Raw genomic sequence first — 19,029 nt, 5'->3', positions numbered from 1 at the left:
GTCTGATGGGCTGAAGACTCAGAATCCTGTACTAAAGCCATAGCTCTGCCACTAACTAGTGCTGCAAGCTTGGGCAGATACCACACTTCTCCTGGGGCTCCGCTCCCCCGGTGAGAAGAAGACGCACTGCACTCTAAGACTCATCTGTAGCCTGTGATTCTACAGCAAGCTCAAAGTTGCACAATACCAGAAAAAACTAATATTTAACCATGAACAGCAGAGGCCACACAGGAGAAATACCATGCAGGTATTAAATGTATACCTATTTGGTACCACATAATGGCTTCCATAAAAGAGAAGGAAAAAAAGCTCTGACTCTAAAAGTAGCCAGGTGCTCCTGATGGCTTTCCTGGTCAGCAGGTTGCTCTGGCTGCAAGAGCTGGGACAAGTCACTGTGAGCATTGTGGAGGGCCACAGTGGGAGCAGCGGCCTAAAAAGCCCTGGGTGCTGATCTTCTATCAGCATGTGCCATGATGCTGTGAGATGTCAAACAGCCAAGGGGTCATGCATGTGTGTGCAGCCATGTGCACAACTCACTCAACTACTGCTTCGCAGGGCTTTACCCTCCAGGTGTGGGAAGAGTGCAATGTCAATATAAAATAATCTGCTTTTGGCCAGGCGCGGTGGCTCATGCCTGTAATCCCAGCACTTTGGGGGGCTGAGGCAGGAGGATCACCTGAGGTCACGAGTTCGAGACCAGCCTGGCCAGCATGGTGAAACCCTGTCTCTACTAAAAATACAAAAAATTAGCCAGGCATGGTGGCGCAGACCTGTACTCCCAGCTACTTGGGAGGCTGAGGCAGGAGAATGGCTTGAACCTAGGAGGAGGAGGAGGTTGCAGTGAGCCGAGATCGTGCCAGTGCACTCCAGCCTGGGTGACAGTGAAACTCCACCTCAGAAATAAATTAATAAATAAATTAATTAATTAAATTAAATAATCTGCTTTTGACGGAGAGTCTACCAGAGTATGTCTTTAGCCTAATAAAAGAGAAAATGGGGGCAGTTTTTCTTAAAAAGCAGAATCAGTTATTTTTCTATTGATATAAGGTTTACACTCTAGAGCTGCTATCTTTGTCCTAGTTCTTTGAGTTTGCATTGCTCCTTCCTTCTAAAAAGGTTTCTCTACAAAATAAAGCAGCACTGCAGTGAAATCCTATTACAGGTCCGTTCATTATTAGGGATGCAGTAGTCCTTCCTTCAGTGACTCTTTCTGTGGGCCAACAGTTAAAAGCCTGAAAGACAGGTACTGCCCATGTGTCCAAATATGGCCCACCAGACTACACCTTGAGGACAGTCATGCTGGCTCCTTTGCACAGTGGGCCAGCTGACTTGTGACTGAGTGGGGCTTAAGAGCAGTCTCCTCCCTCCAAGCGTATTTGTTTTCTTACAGATTTAGCCTCCCAGCGGAACATGGCAAACACAAGACATCAACCTCTACAGTTCTTCGCAGGTCTCAAACTCTGGGGTGGAGACCTGTTGGGCAAAGGTTGGTTTGCAGATGCTTCCACAAACCATGAGCTCATGGGCAGGGTCTGTGCCCTTTTGGCTTTATATGCAAACTGCCCAGCGCAATGTTTGGCAAACTGCTTGAACTAATAAACTAAACCACAAAGCCAAATGTTTGGGTTACTCGGCCGGGCGCAGTGGCTCATGCCTGTAATCCCGGCACTTTGGGAGGCCGAGGCGGGTGGATCACAAGGTCAGGAGTTTGAGACCAGCCTGGCCAATATGGTGAAACTCTGTCGCTATAAAAATACAAAAATTAGCCGAGTATGGTGGCTGGTGTCTGTAATCCCAGCTACTCAGGAGGCTGAGGCAGGAGAATCACTTGATCCCTGGAGGTGGAGGTTGCAGTGAGCCAAGATCACGCCACTGCACTCCAGCCTGGGCAAGAGAGCAAGACTCTGTCTCAAAAAAAAAAAGTTTGGGTTACTCAGGAAGGGTATAAAAATGAAAGATTCTAAGGGTTTAGGTTGTACTTAGAAAAGAAACTTCTTGGCCAGGCACAGTGGCTCATGCCTGTAATCCCAGTACCTTGGGAGGCCAAGGAAGGCAGATCACAAGGTTAGGAGATCGAGACCATCCTGGCCAACATGGTGAAACCCCGTTTCTACTAAAAATACAAAAATTAGCTGGGCGCGGTGGCTCATGCCTGTAATCCCAGCACTTTGGGAGGCCGAGGTGGATGGATCACGAGGTCAGGAGATCAAGACCATGCTCGCTAACACGGTGAAACCCCGTCTCTACTAAGAATACAAAATAATTAGCCAGGTGTGGTGGCAGGCACCTGTAGTCTCAGCAACTCGGGAGGCTGAGGTGGGAGAATGGCATGAACCCGGGAGGCAGAGCTTGCAGTGAGCAGAGATCATGCCACTGCACTGCAGCCTGGGCGACAGAGCAAGACTTTGTCTCAAAACAAACAAACAAACAAAAAATACAAAAATTAGCTGAATGTGGTGTCGTGCACCTGTAATCCCAGCTACCTGGGAGTTTGCCCCAGCTGAGGCAGGAGAATTGCTTGAACCCAGGAGGTGGAGATTGCGGTGAGCCGAGATTGCGCCACCGCACTTCAGCCTGGGCAACAGACCGAGACTTTGTCTCAAAAAAAAGAAAGAAACTTATTTTGATAGAATATATTTCAGAATATGAGATAATTACGGATTATGTTGACCAGTTCCAGCCATACCTATGGAGATGCTGACTCAGTAGCAGGTTTGGGCCGGCTCTGGGATCTGCGGTTTTAATCCGCCTCCTACATGATTCTGATGACCAGGTCTCCCTGAGCGCCTTCAACTCAAGCCTGCAGAGCTAGACTTCCAGCAAGAACCCAGCTTGATCCTATTATTAAAACCCACACGTACAAGGGCCACTACCAACTGTCTCCATTAGCTGCATTTTTTCAATGCTAGTGGCCTCTGCTTCCTTTTCCTTCTGGTTATCCTTCGATGTTTGAAGGTAGGACTGGGTTATCCTTCGTACACCTAACAAATATTAGCTTTCTCTCTACAGTGTCATACTTACAATGTGTCTGTGTGCATCTGAGCCAGTTCAGAATTCTTATTCTTTTTACAGGGAAAATGTCTCAAATACCCTTTATCCCTAATGAGAAAGCCATCCTTATATGCCTTCCTCTGTGCTCACCGAAAAAATGTACGTCTAATCCGAGATCGTGAAAGCTGTGGGCAATCGACTCTCCCTGCCGACTTCCCAACGTCCTTCCCCTTCGTGAGTAGGATTTGGGTGCATTAGCTGCATCACATTGATCTGTGCTTGTTTCTCGTGGCTTCCTACTCATTCCCATGGATATAGGCATTCCTCAGCCCACTGCATGTCCTCTCTGGATAGACAGGCACCATTGGTTATCTAGATACTTAATGCTGTTTTTAGAAGTATCCATGTAAATGAAGAGCTTCTGGACCTGAAAGTTCAGTCAGAAACCAAGAAGCAAAAGTCAGTCTAGCTGTTCCACACCCTCCACTAGACTACCTCTTCCCTGCACAGAGGAGAAAAGCATGGCTTTTTACCCAGGGAGCTGTCTTTCCAGGCAAGGCTGCTGACCCACCTGACCATGTTTATCTAAACATGCTGCTGAAGTCCTGTCACTCCTTGCACAAGCATCAGTGGCTACTCAATCTGTAGGAACTCTCTAGCATCACATTCAAGTCCCTGTGTAATCTGTCTGGGTCCTGCCCCACTAACCATTCCCCGTCACAGATCCTGCCCTCTATGTAAAACAAGCAACAATTAAACATGTCCCCAACAAGAAAAACAGAAAGGGAAAAGATTACAACCCCAAATCACAATCAAAATGTGTTCACCCAGTATATTTTATCAGTATTTAAAATGCATTCATCCCTCTATTATTCAGGAGCAGAACAACCTTGGTTAGATTGTTGCAGGGGCTGGAAGGGACCTAAGAATGAGAAGGAGGCTGAATGGGAAGGATTCTTGCCCCCACTCTTCCAGCTGAGGACACCACCTTGATTTCACTGGGGCTGGGATGCTACCCGCTGAACCTTCATCATGGTTGTGACACTAGTTAATCAGCTTCCCAGCACTGAGATTTGACTCTGCCTGATGCTGTTCAAACAGGCACACTGAGTTTTCCAGCAGCACACCTTGGTTATGTCGCACTCCCTGCCCATAAGGGCCTTCTCCACAATCTCCACCTGCCCACGCTCTACCTGCCTGTCCTTCAAGATTGGCTTCAAATGGTACCTAAACTGTCTCTGCTTCCGCAAATCGAAACGGCCTTTCTTCTGAACACTAAGCTTTCCACCACTTATTGCTTTCTGCCTTAGGTTAGTTATTTATGTATCTATTTTTCCTACTGAATTATTAGGCATCTTGAAGGCAAAGCCTGTATTTCTCTCATCTTTGAATCATCCACAGTCTCTCATCAAGAACCTATGTGTGGGCTCTACTCATGGGAAGAAGGATAGGAAAGGACTGGACTCAGAGGTCTGATTTCAGATCCTGGAAGAAGCTTCCTCTTGCAAATATCATCCATCTGGTCTGGATGCTTGACAGTTCTACCGTAGAAGCCTAAGCTCTAAGCTCTGACACTTACAAAGGAAATCTTCAAGAGAGAGGAAACATTTTTAATTCTTGTTATTCACTTGAAGTCTAGTCTTAGACTACTGTGAATGAGATTCAAACTCGTTCTGGAAATCAGGTTTTGAAAGACAGAAATGAAGGAAGGACACAGCTTTCATTTGGGGGCAGGCACTAAAGGAAAATGTTTCTCATTTCATTGTGGTGCCTTGTGCTGTAAAGAGGTCAATATATTTGGACAGTGTCAAATCAGATGCCCCAATGTTACACAACATCCAGCGCAGACCTTCAGCTATTACCACTTTCTGGGGGAATGGACCCTTCCCACATTTATTTCTCTCTCATGCCATGAAGACATGATTTTTAATTCTTGTGCACTCACTAGATACTAACATCATTTGGCACCAAAAAATGTACCCAAAGCATATTCATCCATAGGGGAATAAAATGCAGTGAGGTTGCACTGAGTAATTTTTATTGGCCATTCTGAAGGGATTCACTAGAATGCGGAACTAGTGAGAGACGTAATGTGAATAAGGTAAATAGGAATGGCTAAATTGTGTCCCACCAAATTCATATATTCAATTCCTAAACCCCAGTACAACTCACAATGCAACTGTATTGGAGTTACGGCCTTCAGAGAGGAAATTAAGGTAAAATTAGGTCATATTGGTGGGCCCTAACCCAATATAACTGGTGTCCTTATAAAAAGAGCAGGTAAGGACAGACCTGTATGTGCACGCATACAGAGCAAAGACTACATGAGGACATGATGAGAAGGTGGCCGTCTGCAAGCCGAGGAGAGAGGCCTCACCAGAAACCAACCCTGTTGGCACCTTGGTCTTGGACCTCCAGCCTCCAGAACTGTGAGGAAAAAAATCTCTGTTGTTTAAGCCACCCAGTCTGTGGTACTTAGTTATGGCAACCCCAGGAAACTCATATGAGCATAAAGCCTTAGATGCCAAAAATAAAGGAAATTAAGCTAAAAATGAAAAGATTTTAATAAACCCTCTCCCTGTCTTGTGATTCTGCTGAGCAGTAGAGCAATTTGAAGAGTCTATGGAGGGGGCCAGGTGCTTGGATGAACGGAAGTGACTGTGATGACTCAGGCATTTTGGGTGCTGCCTCAAGTGAGGCCGGAGAACCTATTCCACATGTCTTTAAGGATCCTTGACAAGATGTTTAGTCACTTAGAAAATACAAGTTTAACTACTGGACAAAAATGACAGCAAAATTATTAGCAGCCCAAATAGTATACCACATTATGGCAACTGCTATTATAAAAGAAGCAAAGATATCGTGGTTCATATAATTTGAAAAATATACTTTCTCTGAAATTTGCAAAATAATCAGTTTCAGTTTTCTTGACTGACCATTAAATGTAGAATTCTTCTAGACACCACTGAGATTGAGTATCCTAACAGGCCTTAAAATTATATTGATAATACTGCATAATATGTGCTATAAGAAGTCTACTAGTCATTCCCCTATAAAACCAGCTGGATTTCTCTGTGCTAAAAGCACATCGTGACTACAGTGACATAAAGCCTCTTGCATACTGTCTTATCAAGTATTCTCAATTCTGTGATTGCAGCATTTTCCCTACAAGACTTCAGTTTTCTATCATGTGCTCATGCGGCCTCTGGCAACTTTGCAGGTGTTTGCTCAGAAAGAAGTGGCATTTTCCCAAGATGACAAAATAACCTGTTGTTCTAAATTCTGGGATTCAGGAGCAAGTCTGGGAACCCAAGTTGCTTTCTGCCTATTTCTGGGACACATTATTGTCGGCTCATTTCCCATCTTCTCTCTCCTCCTCACTGCCGCTGCTGTGATGATTTTGCCAGGAACTGGCTTCTGAGCACTTCCTCCAAAGAGGAGACTGAGGTACAGAAGACATGTGAGGTTCCCCTGAGGCGGTGTGCTTGTTGTTCACACCTCAGGAAACCGGTCTACTGGGAGTTAAAACCCACAGCTAATGCAAGGCTTCTAGTTCATGCCCTCTGAATGTCTACTGTGAACCTAGCACTCCCGCCCCGTACCTGTGGATTCTCATCATCCATGCTGTCACAGCAAATTGAAGGGTGTCTATGTATTAACCAGCTCTATCTTTACCCCACATTTGACAAAAATACAGATGATTTCACTCATATCTATTCTGTGGGTGACTTTAAGGCATTATGTACTCAGATTTTAATCCAACTAATAGCTTTAGAACAGCTCTATTCAACAGGAATATATGCAAGCCACATGTGTCTTTTTAAATTTGCTAGTTGCTACATTTAAAAAGAAGCAACAGGTAGGATTAATTTTAATATATTTTATTGGGTATATACATTGAGCTGCAATGTATCCAAAATATTATCATTTCAACATGTAACCAATATTTTTAAAAACATTAATGAAATATTTACCTCCATTTTTGTACTAAGTCTCCTAAATCTGATGTGTTCTCACAGTCCATCTGAATTTGGGTGTTAAATTTTCATCAGAAATGTTTGGTCTCTATTTATATTTCATAACAGTCCGAGATGAAAAAGCAGACTCATTCACATACCCAAGGTATTTCAAACAATAACTAAATTATGAGATTTTAAATTTAAATTTAATTACGACTAAATTAAAAAATCAGCTCTGGCCGGGCGCGGTGGCTCAGGCCTGTAATCCCAGCACTTTGGGAGGCCGAGGCAGACAGATCACGAGGTCAGAAGATCGAGACCATTCTAACACGGTGAAACCCCATCTCTATTAAAAAATACAAAAAATTAGCCAGGCGTGGTGGCGGGCGCCTGTAGTCCCAGCTACTTGGGAGCCTGAGGCAGGAGAATGGCGTGAACCTGGGAGATGGAGCTTGCAGTGAGCCGAGATCGCGCCACTGCACTCCATCCTGGGCAACAGAGCAAGACTCCATCTCAAAAAAAAAAAATCAGCTCCTCAGGTGCTTTCGATATATTTCAAGTGCTTACCAACCACATGTAGCTAGTGCATTGGACGGTGAGCTCCTGAGCATCTACTGTTAATATATGCAAGGCCCAAAAGAGATAAGCACCACAACAGGTACTACAGGATGAGGCTTATAGACATAAGCCTTGTTTCCGGGGGGAGGGGGTAGGGGAGGGGACGACATGGGACAGATACAGAGAGAAACACGTAAGGCAGGTTGTGATGCATGCTAAAGAGAGGGAGAGGAAAGCATGCCAAGGAGCGAAGGGCATGCACAAAGGCAGGCTGATGGAAAACCTTGCAAATACCTGTGCACTGACAGTCGTGAGCGGGCGAATCTCCAGAATGCTGGGAAATAAAGTTGAAAAGGGTGGCTTTGACCAGTCTGCTGGTAGCCTCAAATAGCAGGCCAAGGAGTTTGTTCTGAATCCATTGTCCATGGGGGAAAAGTCTCTGGTGAGAAGAGTGGGTCTGAGCTGGGTTGTGGGAAGATTTACTTGGCATTGATGTGAACAATGAATCAAAAAGGAGAGAGCTAAAAGACCAGTTTGCTATTGCACCAGTCCAAGTGAAATATAATTTATAAATGGCAGAGGTGCTAGGAAAGAATATTAGACATTTGATAAGTGTGTACAGAAGGGCCTCAGGACTTGGCAATTTAGGGAGGAAATCAAAGAAAGGGAGGAGTCAGAGTTCTGTAGAAACTGGCTGGCTTGCACCTGTAATCCCAGCACTTCGAGAGGCCAAGGCAGGCAGATCATGAGGTCAGGAGTTCAAGACCAGCCTGGCCAATATGGTGAAACCCCGTCTCTACTAAAAATACAAAAATTAGCAGGCATGCGTGCCCGCCTGTAGTCCTGGCTGCTAGGGAGGGCTGAGGTAGAAGAATCACTTGAACCCGGGAGGTGGAGGTTGCAGTGAGCCAAAATCGTGCCACTGTACTCCAGCCTGGGTGACAAAGCGAGACTCTGTCTCAAAAAAAACAAAACAAAACAAAACAAAAACGCAGTTCTGTAGTAACTGAAATAAGAAGTGTAGAAGAAAGGCTGGATGCAGAAATTTATTTCTAGTGTATTTGCATATAAATGCTTTAAAAGAAGACTGGAATATATGGTTATGGGGCCGAGGGAAACCTTTGTTTGGACATGAAAAAAATCCAAAATCTATTTATAGAGCTGTCAAATTAGCAGAATGTGCAACTTTCTGAGAATAATTGTACAATATACTATTCTAATAGTGTGGGGTAGGCCCCGAGTAAGTTTGATTATGGTATTATTCATCAGGAAGTGGTGCAGCTCTTTAAAAGTATTGCCCTTTCACTGCAGCCCGGGAGGTAGAGGCTGCAGTGAGCCATGATCATGCCACTGCACTCTAGCCTGGGTGACACAGTGAGACCCTGTCTCAAAAAAAAAAAAAAAAAATTATTTCTCTTGAATTATATTAAGGGATGTGAGAAACTACCCAGTATATATCCTTAAATGAATAACTTAGTTTGGAAGATAAGACTCCAATTTTATTTCAAAAGAATGTGCGCCTACATGCTGTTCAGCACAGAAATTGTGTGGGCGGACACACAGCGGGCTGCTCTCAGGTGCGGGTGATCTCTGGAGGTACGACTGAGGGCAGCGAGGAGTTTCACGTTTTCTATTTTGCTATTGTTTGAATTTGCTACGGAGGGCATGTTATTTTTACTTTTAAAGAGGGAGAGAAAGGAAAACGTAAAATATGTATTTATATACCCAGAACAATGAGTGAAAGGATGTACATAAAAAATTGTCTCTGGGTCATTTTTATTTTCTTAGACTTTTTTATATCCCAAAGTAAATGTGTACTTCTTCTATAACCAAAAAAAAGTCATAAAAAGAAATAATCTATAGTACTGATGGTACAATCAATTTTAAATCTCTTTGTAAGGCCAAAGGTTATAGAGTTGGGATATTCTTTAAAGAGGTTAGGATCCAATTTCTTTTGCTTCTTCAGGGCTCATGCTCACTTTCACTGAAGCTATTTCCACTTTTTAAAAATGATTTCCATTCAATGTAGCCAAAAAGGAAAATCGAGGCCAACCACAAGGCGAGACTTCCTGAGAGAAGACAAAAAGCCTCTGTAACCTGTGGAATGAAAACTCCACCAGTAGAACATGACTCTTTTGTCATGAATGACTTCAATTGCTGGTAGACAGAAATTTTTACGAGAACAAAGAGCATCAGAGCAATTTCAGGGCCCTGGTTGTCATTCCAGGGCAAGCATCCTAGTAACTTTATATTATAATGATGGGGACAAAGAACAAGGTGTTCCATTCACCACAAGCCTCCTGCAACCGGAGGGTCTCGGGTCCTTGTAGAGCCTTTCAATGAAGTGGAAATGGCAAGGAACTCTCAAGGAGTGGGAAAGGGGCTGAGAGTAGGTAAATCAGCAGCAGCCGCAGAAATCATGGCCAAAACAGGTAGAAGAGACGCAAAGACACCATCCGATCACCCACCAATCATGCGCTAAATCAGGGTCTTTTCTGTCTGACACTGTTGTTTTTACTGAACAGTGAAGCACCCCAGGAAATACCAGTTGGGTCTTAAACACAATTTATAGCCGGTTGGCCTCATTGCACCTGGCTGTTTTGACAGCAGGTTTCTTCAGTTTATAGCAGAGATTCTTGTCTACACTATAAGCTGTCACTAATGCAACTAGACCTTTGGAAAAAATGTATAGCTCAGAGGCAAATCTCTCCCTGCCACAGACCCCTCCCTCTTTTAATGAAAACCAAAAGCCTCCTGCTGGCAGCAAAGCCTCCTCCTCTGCAGGGGAAATTACAGAGCCCCCGGCAGTGAGAGAGCCAGCCCCAGCACCACAGCCTAAGTGGAGTGCGCCTGCTTCTGGGCACTGGATTAAGGTCTCTTTCTTTCCCCCTCCCTAGGGGCTAACGGCTGCAAACAGCAGCCTTCTTGTTCCAGGCCAGGAAATTTGGGAGCCAGTTACTGGAGCTCCCAGCTTCCAGGCCACACTAAGAATGTCTGGGAGCCTTGTAACAGCCTGGCTTAGGATCACAAGGCAAACTTCAGCAAATGTCCCCCACCACCTGCACTCCCATCTGAAACATGAAGGGAAAGGGCTGGTTATTCACACCTAGACAAACCTTAACTTGTTTTTCCTGGATGTTTGTCCTCAGTGAGCAGTCTGGTTTGGAAGTCACCATCTCAGAGCTCACGGGCCCTCACTGTCACACACGTGAGTGAAAGGCGCTGCCCCCAACCATGCACTGCCTTGTCCCACCCCTGGTCTGTTTCGTTTGTAAGACTCAGGATTTTTTTCTTTTTTCCTCCCAGAAGGACTGGACCAAAGAAATAATTTGTAACAGGTGACACACATTCCTGAACTGAAGGCAAACTGTCCTTTTTTAGGAATGAGCTTATGGTGGCTGATGGCCGACATTTCCCCTGTGGTGAAAATGGACAAAGATGTGAGAAGGAGGATGAAAAGGTAATGGAGAACAGCCCCTCCTGTCCCTTCATTTCCTGGTTCACAGACATTCACTGACATTGAGACCCTCCTAAGGGGAAGTTCATGTAACCAGCCATGAAACCAGAAACCAGCAGGCTACAGGGCCTGCCTCACCACGCGGGTCCGCCCCCAGATGCCAAGGCCCACGACCCTGGGTCAGGCCCAGCCTGCAGCCACTCTGGGGGCTGCCCCAGACTGAGAGAGCTCCCGGCCTGCAGGGTCCTCTGACCGCGCATCTGGGATCCCACCCTCAGACTTCCCAGGGCCTAGGCTTGCCATGGCCAGCATTTGACTTGGTGAAGGGGCCTGGGCTGTCCAGGGGTCTCTGGGAGGCACAGGCCAGAGGAGAGTGGACGGGGAGAGGAGCTCCAGGCCAGGTGATTTTCACAGAGCTAGGGCTGGCCAGGAAAAGGTTTCTCCCTTAGAGTTGCCCATAGACTGAAAGGGAGGGAGAGAACAACAATCTCCAGCTGGGATAAGCCCAGGTCCCTAAGACAGAGAAACGAATGTAAATGGGTCAGCCAGGTGAGAAGGCCGGCCTGAGACAGGAGCCCGATGCAGAACCAGGAGACGTGGGAGCCGCAGGCGTGTCAGGGAAACAAGGGACAGGGACCTTGGGGCAGGACAGACGACGGCGGCAGCAAACCAACTCCTGTGTCGGGCCACATCCAAAGAGCAGAGCTGGAGGCCGACTGCTCCCCCGCCACCTGCTCCCCTGCCACCTGCCCCTCCACCACCTGCCCCACAGGGCATGGAACTGTTGGCTGGTGGCTCCACCGAAAATCTACCCCACGTTTTGCAGGGCCTCATTTAGCAGGGAGTTCAGGGGCTACCATCACTTCCACGTATACCACGGTCACTTGAAAGTGGCCAGAGGCACACCCCACAACGCAGGGGGGAAATGCGGAAGACAGACTAGTGTTCTGACTTATGGATACTTGCACTCAGTAAGATAATTACTTTCCTACATATATATTAAGAAATCACTGTCATGATTGATGTGCTAAGCAGCAAGCTTTACTACTCTCCATGGATTCTACCAAAGTGGTTATCTTGAGTTACCTTTGGTATTCCGGAACTCTCAAGCCAGTCTTGGTAGATGTTTTCAACAGACAGCTCAAGCCTTTAGAAATAAAACAAAAAGTAAAGGATTAAAAAGTTACAGAGCGCTTATTACACAGACTGGTTCTCTCTAACTGGGCACATCACAGCATTGATCTTCCAGAAGTGCCCGTGCTTTACAGAAAGGGCAGCGCTCCCCTGGGTTGAAGTGTGGAAGGGAGCCCAGTCATATGAGACCGCTCCTCTTCATCCACAGCAACATGCACGATGAAATCTAAGGACCCAGGCACAGCATCACGGTTGCTTTCAGTGCTTTGAAAGGAACTATTTGGTTGGGAAAGCCAGTTTCAGGAGGATAAGGCATATTCATTGCACACATCAGGCATGGCTGCTTCCTGGAGAGTAGTGAAGCAAAGTGAAATCTGAACATCATGGCATTGAGTGCGTCAACACGAAATCTGCACGTTATAGGAAAGATGGACTACAACAAGCAAAAATAATACAAATCACTATCAGACCACAGAGAGGCTCAGGTGCAAGGAATGAGGACCACTTCCACTGTCTCCTTTCAACCGGGCCCCGTTCTGCTTTATTTGAGGTGTTATCATTGCTTGATATGTCCAATCTAAAGTCAGCTGAAATTATTTTGCTTTCATGCCCCGCTGACTTGAGTACTCCTTAAAATCACTAAGTCTTCAGTATATTTAGGATCACCAGATCTCCAGCTGTGTCCTTTTGTCTTCCTTGGCTAATGCAGCTTAAAGCACACCCATCCCATCAAACACTTCCAGGTAACTCTTGCTCATACCCAGGATCTCTGCTTACAGAGAGGCCTTTCTTGACCTCCTCCCAGACTGAAGCAAGGCCTCCCCAGTGCCATAACATCTGTCACACTCCCTGTTCTCTGCCTCACAGCCTCCACCCGAGTTTGTGACTATCTGTTCGACTACTCGACTTAGTTACTGTCTCCTCATTGGATTGAAACCATCTGAGATCTGATCCCTGGTATGAAAGAGGATCCTCATTTTTTTTTTTGAATGAATGAACGCACATTTAATTGTAGACTCATTAAAATTATTCCTTTTAAAGATAATATTCACCTTTCCACCAAGATACTTCCAAGTTGTTAAGCTCTGCCTCTTTTAAATCTTAATGTATTATACACTACATCATATATAAAAGTATGTAACTATATACCTGCTCTCTCCCTCCCTTTTCGAATTCTAGAAGTTATGAAAAGATACAGTGTTAACACAGTGTTAAGGAGCTGGAAGGCCAAGTGCACCCCTCCCCGACCCTGTGGGTGGTGTTGCAGACGGGGAAGTAGTGAGGTAGGGAGGGAAGGACGGGTTGGCTTTGGGAGGGCTGGAGGAAAAGGGGACTGACTGATTTTCTCTTCCTTTCCTTCCCCCTATTGGTCACTCACTGGTGCCCCTCGTCCTCCCTAGCCAACAGCAAAAGGAAAGGCTGCTTAAAAAGGCAATTGCTATTTCAAAACAGAAAAAGTTCATGGAGGGAAAGAGGGCTTACGCAGAAAAAGCGCTTTGAGTTCATATGAAAGATGATGGCCCTCTGTGTGATTAGCAGGCAGGAGAAGGGGAGGGGACTACCTCTCTAGGTCCTCCAGGGTCCCAGACTCAGTGGAATTACTGGGCAGACCTCACAGAAAGGCCTGTGCCACCATCGCTGGGCCTTCCACTGCTTCTTAGTGGTCATTTTCATAGCATCGGCTTCAGAGCAAATGGCCAAGTCCCCCTGTAAGCTATGAGAGTGTGGGAGTGTGCGCATGCATGGATGTGTACATGTGTGTCCGTGTGTGTGTGGTGGAGGCAGGGGAGACTTGAAGAGAAGAGGAAGCTCTCAGAGCACCTTCTATAAGGTCATTGTTCTTTTTTAAGCTTTATTTACCTGGGAGAGAGGCTGGAGATTCCCTTAATGGGCAGTAGCAATTTGCCAGAGCAGTGGGGCTAACTGACCAGCTAGAGAGAAACACCAATGAAGAAGGTCCGAGAAGAAAACAGGCCTGTGCCTCTAAATCAGGGTAGGTGACAAAGAGTACTGCAGAAGCCTCCACAAGCTCTGAAAGCCCAGGGCTGCTCAGGGTTGCAGGCAGGAACCTGACCCCTCCACCAAATGAACTGTCCTCTCCACCAAATGAACTGTCCTCTGCAGTGGCGTGTCCAGCAGCAGATAAGGTGGGGATAGTGCGTTCACACCCACCAAGAACAGGCCTTCCACTGGGCAGCCTTGCCTTCAATGTACATTATAAAATCTGTCTTACCTCCATCTTCACACATTTCATGAGAAAATAAAGCAACTTCAAGCTTACTTGTGCACAGGTAGGAAAGTGTCCTTCACTGGCTTCCTTTCCAGCCAGAGAGGGACGTTTCTGTGCCCAGAACCTTGAGCCCAAAGTTCCTTTCACCCATCCTTCAAGCAATCTTCAGGAAAGCCAGAGCAAGAGGCTGACTTCTGGGCCAGGCACAGTGGCTCACGCCTGTAATCCCAGTGCTTTGGGAGGCTGAGGCAGGAGGATCACTTGAGGCCAGGAGTTCAAGACCAGCCTGGGCAACATGGCAAAACGCTGTCTCTACTAAAAATACAAAAATTAGCTGGGCATGGTGGCATGCGCATATAGTCCCAGCTATTTGGGAAGCTGAGGTGGGAGAATGGCTTGAGCCTGGGAGGCAGAGGTTGCAGTGAGCCGGGATCACACCACTATACTCCAGCCTGGGGAGAAAGTGAGACCCTGTCTCAAACCCCCAAAAAGAAAAAAAAAAAAAGAGGCTGTCTTCTGAACTGAAAACAAGTCTCCACCTTTCCCATAAGATATTTAAGAGGAAGATGCAGAATTTGGAAAGGATTTAGAGCAATAGTGACGATCAAAAGGGGAAGAGCCCACCAGGGAGGTAAAAGGAACTGAGGTTAAATATCCCGGAGAAGAGAAGTCCGAGGAGCGACTTAATTGCTATTTTTGAGTGATTTTACAAAAGACAGTGAACAGCTGCTGTGCATCAGCATGGGGGAGTGAATATGAAGACATGGACATAAATTTCCTTTGGGGAATTTTCGCTTACAGACGCTTCTCTAGGGGTGGCAGGGAGTGGGGGCTGGGGAGTTGAGCCCTGGAATGTTATTAAGTGAGGTCCAAAGTCTTCACCAGAGAAGACTGAAAAACAGGCAACATTCTCTATGTGGCGAACATTCGCTGGATGGCTGCTGGGCAAAGGTTCTGTGGAAGGCTGGGATGGGAAAACCCAGGGAGTGACTGTCGATTAGAGATGTGTAATAGACACCAGGCAGAATGCTACCAGCGCCTGTAGAGATGATGGTCCTCTAGGTGTTGAAGAACCACTGCTGCAGGTGGGATAGGTAAAACAGGACAAGAGGAGGTGCATCAGGAGAGGCTTCCTAAGAAGGCCATGCATGACTGGGTCCTGGTGGGGCAAAGCCAATAGAAATGGAAGAAAAGCACATCGGGGCAAAGACAGCAGAAGCAGGAATGCCATTGCAGTAGTGTGCAGACTCCGTTCAGCTCAGTGGGGCTGGCCTCCAGAATGAGCTGAGAAAGAAAATAGGGGGTCCTGCGGGGACTCTGGAGTCCCTGCTACTGGGCCCTGCCTTTGTCAAGGAGGCTCTGGAGCACAGCTGCAGAGGGACACGGCAGAGAACTGAGTCAAGGAAGAAAAAGCAGAGAAGAGGCTGGAGGCAGGGAGACCACACCAGAACTTGCAGAATGTTTCTGCAGGAGGCAACGAGAGCGGCCCACATGGAAGTGGCGTGCAAGGGACGGATCTACAGGGCAGCACTGAAGCAGTCCAGCTGCAGGGTTGGGAGACTGTGCAGATAGTGGGCCCCAGGAATCTCTGCAAGATGACTTTCCGTAGGAAGTATGTGGCTGCATACAATTTGCCTGTGCCACAGTCTTCGACCAACTCAGAGGGTTAGTTCATTGGCAAATTCTGCTTTAACACAGTACTTGCACACACAGATACTATTCTACAGTGGCACTAAAAGTGAAACAAATAAAAAGTCCTCTATCCACTGCCAAGAAAAGGCATAAAAGTAGAAGTTACTGCTTATTGAACACCTACTGTGTACCAGACACAATAGACAGAGTATCATCTATACTTGACAATAACTGTGCAAGACCAATAATAATAATAATAATAATTATTATTATTATTATTATTATTATTAGAGACAGGGTCCCACTTTGTCACTCAGGCTGGAGTGCAGTGGTTCAATCTCAGCTCACTGCAACAACCTCCTCCTCCTCCAGGGATGAAACGATCTTCCCACCTCAGCCTTGCGAGTGGCCAGGACTACAGGCATGTGCCACCACGCCCGACTAATTTTTGAAATTTTTTACAGAGACAGGGTCTCACTATATTGCCCAAACTGGTCTTAAACTCCTGGCCTCAAATGATCCCAGCCTCCCTAAGTGCTGGGATTACAGGCATGAGCCACCACACCCAGCCAAATGACCAATATTATTGTCTTAATCTTAGAGACAAACAAATACAGGTTCCAAGAAATTGAGAAATGTATCCAAGGCCACACAGATGGTATTTGAAGAGCTGGGATTTGAACCTTTGGTGCCTGGCTATGAAACCCCAGCTTTTCTTTCCATGCTAAACTCAGGCTTCATGACACATGGGTTTCTACTATGGAACTGACAAGCTGGCAGAAGGGGTGGGCCTGTGCCTGCTCCAAACCATGCCGACTTCCCCCTCTCACTAATCTCTCCTGCTGAAGACACCCTGGCTCCTGCTGAAGACGGCCTGGCTCCTGCGTGGTTGCTCTGTTTGTCAACCCTTCGGTTACATTTCTGATTTCTGAAGAGATCAGGAGACCCTTGGGAGGGGCAAAAGTGTGAGAGCAGGAGAACTTGTCAGTGAGCTGCATCCAGAGGCAAAAGGCCCTCTCCGTGAATGAAGAGAACATGTGTTTTCAGATCACTTTTCTTTGGAAAGGTTCAAAGCATCTTATAACCATTATTCATTTCTCATAATATCCCTGTGAAGTGAGTGTCAATTGTCATGTGGCTTCTTAGCATAGGAGCATAGGAGGACTCTGACCCAAGTCAGCAAAGGAAAAAAATCCAGGTTTCTAAACTTCCGGTATCAGTGTCAATATCACACTGCATCATGCCCTATTTGGGGATTGTTAATGTGGAATAAGATGTTAAATTATGAGAGAAAGATGAAAGCATTAATTCCAGCTGCTAACAAAAACTTTTAAGGTACTATGAGTGGCCTTATCTCCCAAGGAATCATGGGACACCATAGGACAATGTTTAATTTTCAGGGAAGAAATGGACTAATATGTTGTAGAAAGAACATAGCATGCAGGTAGCTCAGGGAAGAAACAGGATGTAGGTCTCAGGAAGAAAGATGACATGTGTGCAGGTTCTGCTGTTTGGAGCATAATTATTGAAATGACACTGCAGGTGAATTTTTAGGTCTGGGATTGGATTTATGCAGTGGTTAAACTAAAAGCTGACTTTTTCAAATCAGGATACTCAGAATCCGAGCCAACGGTGAATTTTCTCCCTCTGAGGTCATGTGGCTTAAATAATCGCAACAGACAAGCAGAAGCATTTCCACTTAGCCAGGACCCAGAACTTACAGGAAATTACTCTTCTGCATGTCTGATCACTATGGAAATTGATTTTATACAGAGAGCTAAAAGTACATAGACCCATGACTGCGAGTCCTGCATATCCGTACTAGTGAGCGCGGACTTTCCGCCTCAGTACTGAAACCCAGGCCTTAGCCCTGGGCCTCCTGGGTATGAGGAACAGCAGGTGGCTTTGCCCTCTGGCTGGCTGTTCCCTAGTGCACTCCCACATCCTATAGGGCATCTCTGAGTGTCAATGGTCTCCAGTTCCTCGGAGCTATAAATTTGGTCACACTTAGTTAACACAGCAGGGGAGAGAATATGCTAACCACCTGGCATGATACTGGTTAGAAAAACAAGCTGTGTGTAAAGTCAAAAAGTAACCAATTGTTCATCTCTTTACGAAGTTAAAATAAATCAACAGGCTTGTGTGAAGATGGTGTTGCCCATGCCTGTATTTGCTCGCTCAGTTGATTTCCAAGGTGGGGTGACAAGAATGGGGATTATTGGACAGATCTGCTACTTGTGACTATCAACGTGTTGCTTGATCAAGAGAAATGTCTTCATCACTCTTGGCTCCTGTCTTCAGCTCTTGAGATCCTAAACATCACAGTCTGTCAGTGCCTCTGAAGGGAAGCACACAGCCCCAGCAATTTTCACATGAATTAAATGACAGACTTAAAGAATTTGGAAGTGCAACTAGATAGAGGTAAGGCAGCGGAAACTGCAGAGCTCAGGGTCTGGAATGGAAAATGCCCTTTTCTGGAATTCAATTTATATCTGTGTCGATGTTTACATTTAGTTTACATGTTTAAATTCCCTCTCTACATGTGGGTGGATCTCAAAGCTGTGCACAGTTACTTATTTTCTTCCTTTTTTTTTGAGACAAGGTCTCACTCTGTCTCCCAGGCTGGCGTGCAGTGGTGCAATCTCAGCTCATTGCAGTCTCAAACTCCTGGGCTCAAGCCATCCTCCCACCTCAGCCTCCTGAGTAGCTGAGACTACAGACATGCACCACCACACAGGCTAATTTTTTGTATTTTTGGTAGAGATGGGATTTTACCATGTTGGCCAGGCTGGTCTCCAACTCCTAAGCTAAAAGTGATCTGCCCGCCTTGGCCTCCCTAAGTGCTGGGATTACAGGCATGAGCCAAGGTGCCCAGCTGATTTATTTTCTTGATCAAAACAATTCATTTGTGCTTGGGTAGATAATAAAGATTGCTGAGGTCACACTTATAAAACAAGTACTGTGTAGTTCCGTGGGGGAGAAACAGTATTAGATTAAAACAAACACAGGAACATGCACACACAAACACAGTAACTGATGGGCAAGGAAAGAAGTGGCAGCTGTTACTA

The 19,029-nt window shown here is 46.0% G+C and overlaps 1 protein-coding gene across 14 annotated transcripts in view; it reads right to left on the bottom strand.

Moving 5' to 3' along the window:
- Positions 1-19,029, bottom strand: part of AOPEP (aminopeptidase O (putative)) — a 369,731-nt gene that overhangs the window by 97,107 nt on the left and 253,595 nt on the right. For all 14 annotated transcript variants that reach the window (XM_024251889.3, XM_063714294.1, XM_063714296.1 and 11 more), the window contains one exon: positions 12,052-12,112. In XM_024251889.3, the coding sequence (XP_024107657.3) occupies positions 12,052-12,112 (61 nt within the window). The remainder of the gene's footprint in view (positions 1-12,051; positions 12,113-19,029) is intronic.

Source organism: Pongo abelii, chromosome 13, assembly GCF_028885655.2.
Source record: "Pongo abelii isolate AG06213 chromosome 13, NHGRI_mPonAbe1-v2.0_pri, whole genome shotgun sequence".
Classification (NCBI taxonomy): domain Eukaryota; kingdom Metazoa; phylum Chordata; class Mammalia; order Primates; family Hominidae; genus Pongo; species Pongo abelii.
The sequence above is the reverse complement of the archived record's forward strand: the minus strand, read 5'-3'. Positions and strand labels throughout refer to the sequence as shown.